General features: G+C 37.9%; 1 protein-coding gene across 1 annotated transcript; it reads left to right on the top strand.

Annotated features, from left to right (window-relative positions):
- Window positions 1–6,922: 6,922 nt before the first annotated feature.
- Window positions 6,923–10,825, top strand: LOC128230716 (uncharacterized protein K02A2.6-like). Its single transcript, XM_052943162.1, has one exon. The coding sequence runs from the start codon at window positions 6,923–6,925 to the stop codon at window positions 10,823–10,825; it is 3,903 nt and encodes a 1,300-aa protein (XP_052799122.1).
- The last annotated feature ends 334 nt before the right edge of the window (window positions 10,826–11,159 follow it).

The following is an 11,159-nucleotide window of genomic DNA, read 5'->3' as shown; positions in this document are numbered from 1 at the left end:
TAGGCATTTTCTGTTGGTTTTTGAAATCTTACAGTGAACATGTTAAAAGGCACCAGCATTGTTCCCAAGATCTCTTTAACCGAACCCGTGTAGTAGAAAATGTTTATTTAGTTTTGGTGTATTACAATAAATATAGAATTGAATATTGGACGAGTCTTCATTTTTTTACATTGAATGTTATTATTTATGTATTCAGCAAATTGAGAAAATTAAGAAAACCTGATATTTCATTCTTTTGGATAATATAAGTTTATAAGCACTTCTATTCATTTGTTTAATATTTGTTTGTTTTATTGTTATTGTACTTGATTTATTTAAATATAAACTTTATATAGGCACATATGGTGCTGCTTCTGTTCAAATGTTTCAGCGTCCAATGTACCGGAAGGGTACATCCATCCACCCGAAGAGATGTCCCTGGCAGTGGAGTTGGCTTCTGATGTCCTCCCCCCTCCACCATTGAGGCGATGGCTCATAGCGGGACTGGATGAGGTAAGAATAGTTCTAGAAACCTTATTCATATATATCTATATATTTATATTGATAAAAAAGATAATGATAATAGAAATGGGTAAAACGCGTACATTTAGAGATAGTTCAAGGATTGAATATGTAATGGATGGTGATTATGACCTTGCATTCGGAGAATAAAGATGAGGAGGCGGGTGAGGATATGGATGAAGATGAGGATGAAACACAAGAATGCTTCTGCTACTGGTGGTTGTGGTGGTGGTGGTGCTGCTGCTGATGATGATAATGGTGCTACTTCTTCTACTGCTGCTGTTGCTGCTGTTACTGCTGTTGATAATGATGATACTGCTTAAAATGATGATGATGATGATGATGATGATGATGATGATGATGATGATGATGATGATGATGATGATGATGATGACAAAGAGGATGATTATGACAGCTGCTGCTGCTGCTGATAATGATGCTACTGCTGATAATGATGATGATGATGATGATGATGATGATGATGATGATGATGATGATGATGATGAATGAGGAGTGACGAAGAGGATGATTATGACAGCTGAAGATTATGACAGCTGAAGATTATGACAGGTGAAGACGATGTTAATGAAGAGGGGATGTGAAGAAGAAGAAGAAGAAGAAGAAGAAGAAGAAGAAGAAGAAGAAGAAGAAGAAGAAGAAGAAGAAGAAGAAGAAGATTAATGCTAACTTTGGCATTTTAGATATTCACATTGCAAAAAGGCTGATGAATCGATTCGTTCATACTTTTCAAGTTTTGCCCATTTAAAGTTATTAATCTGATTTTCTCAGGTTGGCGGGATGCAGCTTTACTAGCAGTGGAGTTCGCTTCCTCTGCTTCTGTGGACAACACCATAAAAAAAGTTATGTTTAATTTTGCTCACTTTTCTAGAATTTGTCAAAAGTCCGAAAATGTGTTTCAATCAATAAGTCAAATTTTCTTTTATTTTTAAGAAATACACATAAATGAATAGGCATTTTCTGTTGGTTTTTGAAATCTTACAGTGAACATGTTAAAAGGCACCAGCATTGTTCCCAAGATCTCTTTAACCGAACCCGTGTAGTAGAAAATGTTTATTTAGTTTTGGTGTATTACAATAAATATAGAATTGAATATTGGACGAGTCTTCATTTTTTTTACATTGAATGTTATTATTTATGTATTCAGCAAATTGAGAAAATTAAGAAAACCTGATATTTCATTCTTTTGGATAATATAAGTTTATAAGCACTTCTATTCATTTGTTTAATATTTGTTTGTTTTATTGTTATTGTACTTGATTTATTTAAATATAAACTTTATATAGGCACATATGGTGCTGCTTGTGTTCAAATGTTTCAGCGTCCAATGTACCGGAAGGGTACATCCATCCACCCGAAGAGATGCCCCTGGCAGTGGAGTTGGCTTCTGATGTCCTCCCCCCCTACACCATTGAGGCGATGGCTCATAGCGGGACTGGATGAGGTAAGAATAGTTCTAGAAACCTTATTCATATATATCTATATATTTATATTGATAAAAAAGATAATGATAATAGAAATGGGTAAAACGCGTACATTTAGAGATAGTTCAAGGATTGAATATGTAATGGATGGTGATTATGACCTTGCATTCGGAGAATAAAGATGAGGAGGCGGGTGAGGATATGGATGAAGATGAGGATGAAACACAAGAATGCTTCTGCTACTGGTGGTTGTGGTGGTGGTGGTGCTGCTGCTGATGATGATAATGGTGCTACTTCTTCTGCTGCTGCTGTTGCTGCTGTTACTGCTGTTGATAATGATGATACTGCTGATAATGATGATGATGATGATGATGATGATGATGATGATGATGATGATGATGATGATGATGATGATGACAAAGAGGATGATTATGACAGCTGCTGCTGCTGCTGCTGCTGCTGATAATGATGCTACTGCTGATAATGATGATGATGATGATGATGATGATGATGATGATGATGATGATGAATGAGGAGTGACGAAGAGGATGATTATGACAGCTGAAGATTATGACAGCTGAAGATTATGACAGGTGAAGACGATGTTAATGAAGAGGGGATGTGAAGAAGAAGAAGAAGAAGAAGAAGAAGAAGAAGAAGAAGAAGAAGAAGAAGAAGAAGAAGAAGAAGAAGAAGAAGAAGAAGAAGAAGAAGAAGATTAATGCTAACTTTGGCATTTTAGATATTCACATTGCAAAAAAGGCTGATGAATCGATTCGTTTATACTTTTCAAGTTTTGCCCATTTAAAGTTATTAATCTGATTTTCTCAGGTTGGCGGGATGCAGCTTTACTAGCAGTGGAGTTCGCTTCCTCTGCTTCTGTGGACAACACCATAAAAAAAGGTATGTTTAATTTTGCTCACTTTTCTAGAATTTGTTGAAAGTCCGAAAATGTGTTTCAATCAATAAGTCAAATTTTCTTTTATTTTTAAGAAATACACATAAATGAATAGGCATTTTCTGTTGGTTTTTGAAATCTTACAGTGAACATGTTAAAAGGCACCAGCATTGTTCCCAAGATCTCTTTAACCGAACCCGTGTAGTAGAAAATGTTTATTTAGTTTTGGTGTATTACAATAAATATAGAATTGAATATTGGACGAGTCTTCATTTTTTTTACATTGAATGTTATTATTTATGTATTCAGCAAATTGAGAAAATTAAGAAAACCTGATATTTCATTCTTTTGGATAATATAAGTTTATAAGCACTTCTATTCATTTGTTTAATATTTGTTTGTTTTATTGTTATTGTACTTGATTTATTTAAATATAAACTTTATATAGGCACATATGGTGCTGCTTCTGTTCAAATGTTTCAGCGTACAATGTACCGGAAGGGTACATCCATCCACCCGAAGAGATGCCCCTGGCAGTGGAGTTGGCTTCTGATGTCCTCCCCCCTCCACCATTGAGGCGATGGCTCATAGCGGGACTGGATGAGGTAAGAATAGTTCTAGAAACCTTCTTCATATATATCTATATATTTATATTGATAAAAAAGATAATGATAATAGAAATGGGTAAAACGCGTACATTTAGAGATAGTTCAAGGATTGAATATGTAATGGATGGTGATTATGACCTTGCATTCGGAGAATAAAGATGAGGAGGCGGGTGAGGATATGGATGAAGATGAGGATGAAACACAAGAATGCTTCTGCTACTGGTGGTTGTGGTGGTGGTGGTGCTGCTGCTGCTGATGATGATAATGGTGCTACTTCTTCTGCTGCTGCTGTTGCTGCTGTTACTGCTGTTGATAATGATGATACTGCTGAAAATGATGATGATGATGATGATGATGATGATGATGATGATGATGATGATGATGATGACAAAGAGGATGATTATGACAGCTGCTGCTGCTGCTGCTGCTGCTGCTGATAATGATGTTACTGCTGATAATGATGATGATGATGATGATGATGATGATGATGATGATGATGATGATGATGATGATGATGATGAATGAGGAGTGACGAAGAGGATGATTATGACAGCTGAAGATTATGACAGCTGAAGATTATGACAGGTGAAGACGATGTTAATGAAGAGGGGATGTGAAGAAGAAGAAGAAGAAGAAGAAGAAGAAGAAGAAGAAGAAGAAGAAGAAGAAGAAGAAGAAGATTAATGCTAACTTTGGCATTTTAGATATTCACATTGCAAAAAAGGCTGATGAATCGATTCGTTTATACTTTTCAAGTTTTGCCCATTTAAAGTTATTAATCTGATTTTCTCAGGTTGGCGGGATGAAGCTTTACTAGCAGTGGAGTTCGCTTCCTCTGCCTCTGTGGACAACACCATAAAAAAGTTATGTTTAATTTTGCTCACTTTTCTAGAATTTGTTGAAAGTCCGAAAATGTGTTTCAATCAATAAGTCAAATTTTCTTTTTTTTTAAGAAATACACATAAATGAATAGGCATTTTCTGTTGGTTTTTGAAATCTTACAGTGAACATGTTAAAAGGCACCAGCATTGTTCCCAAGATCTCTTTAACCGAACCCGTGTAGTAGAAAATGTTTATTTAGTTTTGGTGTATTACAATAAATATAGAATTGAATATTGGACGAGTCTTCATTTTTTTACATTGAATGTTATTATTTATGTATTCAGCAAATTGAGAAAATTAAGAAAACCTGATATTTCATTCTTTTGGATAATATAAGTTTATAAGCACTTCTATTCATTTGTTTAATATTTGTTTGTTTTATTGTTATTGTACTTGATTTATTTAAATATAAACTTTATATAGGCACATATGGTGCTGCTTCTGTTCAAATGTTTCAGCGTCCAATGTACCGGAAGGGTACATCCATCCACCCGAAGAGATGCCCCTGGCAGTGGAGTTGGCTTCTGATGTCCTCCCCCCCCTCCACCATTGAGGCGATGGCTCATAGCGGGACTGGATGAGGTAAGAATAGTTCTAGAAACCTTATTCATATATATCTATACATTTATATTGATAAAAAAGATAATGATAATAGAAATGGGTAAAACGCGTACATTTAGAGATAGTTCAAGGATTGAATATGTAATGGATGGTGATTATGACCTTGCATTCGGAGAATAAAGATGAGGAGGCGGGTGAGGATATGGATGAAGATGAGGATGAAACACAAGAATGCTTCTGCTACTGGTGGTTGTGGTGGTGGTGGTGCTGCTGCTGATGATGATAATGGTGCTACTTCTTCTGCTGCTGCTGTTGCTGCTGTTACTGCTGTTGATAATGATGATACTGCTGAAAATGATGATGATGATGATGATGATGATGATGATGATGATGATGATGATGATGATGATGATGATGACAAAGAGGATGATTATGACAGCTGCTGCTGCTGCTGCTGCTGCTGATAATGATGCTACTGCTGATAATGATGATGATGATGATGATGATGATGATGATGATGATGATGATGATGATGATGATGATGATGATGAATGAGGAATGACGAAGAGGATGATTATGACAGCTGAAGATTATGACAGCTGAAGATTATGACAGGTGAAGACGATGTTAATGAAGAGGGGATGTGAAGAAGAAGAAGAAGAAGAAGAAGAAGAAGAAGAAGAAGAAGAAGAAGAAGAAGAAGAAGAAGAAGAAGAAGAAGATTAATGCTAAATTTGGCATTTTAAATATTTACATTGCAAAAAAGGCTGATGAATCGATTCGTTTATACTTTTCAAGTTTTACCCATTTAAAGTTATTAATCTGATTTTCTCAGGTTGGCGGGATGCAGCTTTACTAGCAGTGGAGTTCGCTTCCTCTGTTTCTGTGGACAACACCATAAAAAAAGTTATGTTTAATTTTGCTCACTTTTCTAGAATTTGTTGAAAGTCCGAAAATGTGTTTCAATCAATAAGTCAAATTTTCTTTTTTTTTTAAGAAATACACATAAATGAATAGGCATTTTCTGTTGGTTTTTGGAATCTTACAGTGAACATGTTAAAAGGCACCAGCATTGTTCCCAAGATCTCTTTAACCGAACCCGTGTAGTAGAAAATGTTTATTTAGTTTTGGTGTATTACAATAAATATAGAATTGAATATTGGACGAGTCTTCATTTTTTTTACATTGAATGTTATTATTTATGTATTCAGCAAATTGAGAAAATTAAGAAAACCTGATATTTCATTCTTTTGGATAATATAAGGTTATAAGCACTTCTATTCATTTGTTTAATATTTGTTTGTTTTATTGTTATTGTACTTGATTTATTTAAATATAAACTTTATATAGGCACATATGGTGCTGCTTCTGTTCAAATGTTTCAGCGTCCAATGTACCGGAAGGGTACATCCATCCACCCGAAGAGATGCCCCTGGCAGTGGAGTTGGCTTCTGATGTCCTCCCCCCCTACACCATTGAGGCGATGGCTCATAGCGGGACTGGATAAGGTAAGAATAGTTCTAGAAACCTTATTCATATATATCTATATATTTATATTGATAAAAAAGATAATGATAATAGAAATGGGTAAAACGCGTACATTTAGAGATAGTTCAAGGATTGAATATGTAATGGATGGTGATTATGACCTTGCATTCGGAGAATAAAGATGAGGAGGCGGGTGAGGATATGGATGAAGATGAGGATGAAACACAAGAATGCTTCTGCTACTGGTGGTTGTGGTGGTGGTGGTTGTAGTGGCCAATCAGAGCCCACTATTGGTAAACCCGCCTCTGTGTATGATAAGCCCGCCTCTGGCTAACAGTTGCATGTATGTCGATAGTTGAGTTATTGATTAGATTCAAGATCGTGTGCGTATGAGTATGAATGTAATAAAGCTATATTAAACCATCCCGATTTGGGTCTGTTATATACATTACACTGACAACATTACATTGGCGACGAGGATTGAGGATAAAAGTGCTAGTAGATTTACATATGAAATACGTCAGTATCAGGATTAACGCACAATGGCTGGATTAGCGCCGTTCCCGAAATTTGATGTGTACGGGGAGGAAACATCCCTTGGCACAAGATGGACTAAATACGTGACAAAGTTGGAAAATTTGTTCACAGGACTTAGCATTGACTCCAAAAAACGGAGGAAAGCGCTATTACTTCACTATGCCGGAGATGAAGTATTCGAAATATACGAAACATTGAATCTTGGAGACAGCGATTCAAACTACGATGACGTCAAGCAAGGGTTAACAGGCTATTTCCAACCGAAGAAAAACAGAGAGTTCGAGCGGTTCGAATTTAGGAACCTAAAACAACATCACGCCGAAACAATAGACCAATTTGCAACTCGCCTCCGCCACAAGGCAGACAATTGTGAATTTTCGGACAAAGACGGTGAAATAAAGAGCCAAATCATCCAAGGCTGCGTGTCAAAGAAACTACGACTTAAATGTCTGGAAGAAGACAAGCCGCTTAAAGATATTTTAACAATGGGAAGAACAATGGAAATTGCGGACAGACAAGCCAAAGCAATGGAACCGCAATACAGCGACGTAAACAAAATTAAAGTCACACCGCAACACACAAAATCGCAACATGCAAATTATAGCTATCCACCCTCAGCACAAAGAAAACGTCAACAACAGTCACAATCAAGACAAACGTGCAGAAACTGTGGCGGCATATATCCACATCAGACCAAGTGCCCAGCCTACGGAGCGACATGTAATTATTGTCGTAAACCAAACCACTTTATTGGCGTATGCAGAAAACGAACGCGTAAGGCACAGGTTCATGGAATTGACCAGGTGGAAAATGAGGCACAAAAGGATCATTCGGTGTCGGATACAGACACATTATTTGGAGTCAACGTTTTGACAGATAACAAAGTACCAAAGATAATATTAAGCATTAATGGTGTTCAAACGAAAACTCTAATTGATACCGGAAGTTCAATAAACATAATCAGCCAAGATGTTGTTAACAAAATGAAACCAAGGCCAATGCTGAAGAAAACAAACATAGAAGTGTTCGCATTTGCACAAAATAAACCGTTAACCATAAAAGGCAAATATACATTTACAGTGGAAACTAAATCAAAAGTGACAGCAGCAGAATTTCACGTTGTTCAGGGATCATCAGTGACATTAATCAGTTACCAGACATCTGTTGAACTCGGTATTGTGCCAGTAATAAACTCAGTGAACAGTAACAAATACGAGGAATTATGTGACAAATATCAGTCCGTGTTCACTGGACTAGGCAAATTAAAAGACAAACAAATCAAGTTCCATGTTGACGAAAACGTCGTGCCTATAGCACAACCAGCTAGAAGAATTCCATTCCACGTGCGAGAAAAAGTGGAACAGGAAATAATACGACTAGAACAGCAAGATGTCATTGAAAAGGTGGACGGGCCGACACCTTGGGTTTCGAACATTGTTGTAGCACCAAAGCCAAACGCTCCAGACCAAATAAGGCTTTGTGTAGATATGAGAAAAGCAAATCAAGCATTGAAACGCGAGCTTCATGTAGTGCCTACAACTGATGACATAATCCTGGAATTAAACGGATCAAAGGTGTTCTCCAAAGTGGATTTTAATAAAGGATTTCACCAGCTTGAGCTGTCCGAGGAGTCACGCAACATGACAGTGTTTGCATCGCATGTCGGATTATACAGGTACAAACGACTGAATTTCGGTGTAAGCGTAGCGCCAGAAATATTCCAGAATGAAATACGACAAGTGCTTACAGGTCTCGAGGGAACATTGAACATATCGGATGACATTATAATACACGCACCAAACCGTGACGAACATGATCGGAGACTCGTAGCCGTACTGCAACGAATGCAAGACAAAAATCTCACACTCAACAAGCAGAAGTGCGAATTTGGTAAAACCTCTGTCAAATTCTATGGCTTTGTTTTTTCGGACAAAGGCATAAGTCCCGATCCGGCCAAAATCACAGCAGTTCAAAATATAGCCGAGCCGAAGACTACAGGTGAATTAAGGTCATTCTTATGTATGACCAATTACCTCTCAAAGTTCATTGACAAGTACTCTACAATTACGGCACCCCTGCGTGATTTATTGAAAGATAGCAGCGATTTTAAATGGACAAATCAGCAGCAGACTGCTTTCGACCAACTTAAACAAGCGCTATGCAGCGATACAGTGATGAGCTATTTTGACCCGAAAAAACACACAGAACTATGGGTAGATGCAAGCCCCGAGGGAATATCAGGGATATTAATACAAGAAAACAAAGTTATCGCATATGGAAGCCGGTCATTGACGCCAGTGGAAAAGCGTTACAGCCAAACAGAACGAGAAATGCTTGCATGTGTTTGGGGCTGCAAACATTTTCACATTTACTTGTATGGAAAGGAATTCCAGCTAGTAACCGACTGCAGACCCCTGCTCTCAATATGCACAAACTCTAAACAAATACAGTCAGCTAGACTTGAACGATGGCGATTGAGACTTACCACCTACAATTTTACAGTCAAGCACATGCCTGGAAATAAAATGATAGCAGATTACTGTTCCCGACATCCAATAAATAATTACTCACACGAAAACATAGCTGAGGAATATGTGAATTTTATTGCCAATGCCGCAGTGCCCAAGTCATTAAATCTCCAAGACGTGGCAAGTGCCACAGCCAAAGATTGTGTGTTGACATGCATAATATCCGCGCTTCAAAACAACACGTGGATTAAGCAAACATGCGCCGGTGATGGCAGCTATAACTGTTATCAGCAGCTTGCAGACGAACTGACCGTCCTGTCAACAGAGCATGGAAACGTTCTCCTACGAGGAATCAAGCTGTGTATCCCAAACAGCCTGCAATCAAAAGTAATTAGCCTAGCACACGAAGGTCACCAAGGGAGAAACAGAACAAAAGCGCTCTTACGAGAAACCTGCTGGTTCCCCTATCTGGACAAACTAGTCGACGAACAATGCAAAAATTGCATACCATGCATGTCCGTATCACCACAAACGACAGTAGAACCGATCAAGCCAAGCCCATTACCAAAGAAACCGTGGGATGAAGTGTCAGTTGATTTTTGTGGGCCGTTTCCCACAGGAGAATATTTTATGGTAGTTATCTGTGACTACAGTAGATACCCATTAGTTGAAAAGTTAACAAGCCTGACTGCACAAAATGTCATATCGCACCTTGAAAGAATTTTTGGAATGTTCTCAATTCCAAGTGTGGTAAAATCCGACAACGGAGCGCCGTTCAATAGCCATGAATTTACGCAATTTGCAAACAGTATCGGGTTCAAACACCGGAAGGTGACCCCTCTAGCCCCACAAGCCAACGGATTGGTAGAAGCATTTATGAAGCCACTAGTAAAAACAATGAAAACTGCTACAGCGTCTGGAAAGAACTTTAAATCTGAACTTACTATTTTTCTAATGAATTACAGATCAACCCCACATCCAAGCACAGGACTTTCGCCATTTGAAATAATGTTCAATCGCAAAATGAAGACAAAGCTTCCAACATTTATCGTGCCGAGAAATGATATATATGTACGCAAAAGGGATACTAAATCAAAGCAAAAGAACAAAAAGTATGCCGATGAGAAACGGAAGGCAAAACCGTGTACATTACAGCCAGGCGATCCGGTCCTTATTAAACAACCCAAACAAAATAAATTAACAACGCCATTCAGTCATAAATGGGGATACGTCGTCAGACGAAAGGGATCCATGGTCACAGTACGCTATGATGGCCGTGAAATGACACGCGACGCCGCACACTTTAAGTTGGTACCTGTACCGCCCACACACAGCCAACAACATAAACAGCGTTCAGGACCGCGTGAGCAGCAAAACAACGAAAACGAACAACGGCGACCAAACAGACATCGTCAGATGCCGATACGTTATCGTGATTGAATGAGTGTTAATTGTGTGATTTTCTTATCCAGGCCATAATAATGCCTGCATAGTATAAATGAGTTTCTAGATAATAATAGAGTGTTAATAGCAAAAAACACACACACAACTATTCACATGCAAAATGCTAATAAACTCAATCCGTGAAGTGTGTTAACCATTTCAGGGGAGTAATAACAATTAACTTCAAAATTCTGGGAGCGTCCAATGGACCAGAACATTGCAGAGATCCGAAACTGATTTACAACCACATCATGATAATTAAACGGACATTTGCTGGGAAATCTCTTCCCGGTCAAACCATTTACATGATATCATCTTAATGTTATAAAGA

Source organism: Mya arenaria, chromosome 4 (genome assembly GCF_026914265.1).
Source record: "Mya arenaria isolate MELC-2E11 chromosome 4, ASM2691426v1".
Taxonomy (NCBI): Eukaryota; Metazoa; Mollusca; class Bivalvia; order Myida; family Myidae; genus Mya; species Mya arenaria.
This window is presented reverse-complemented; position numbering and strand designations above follow the sequence as displayed.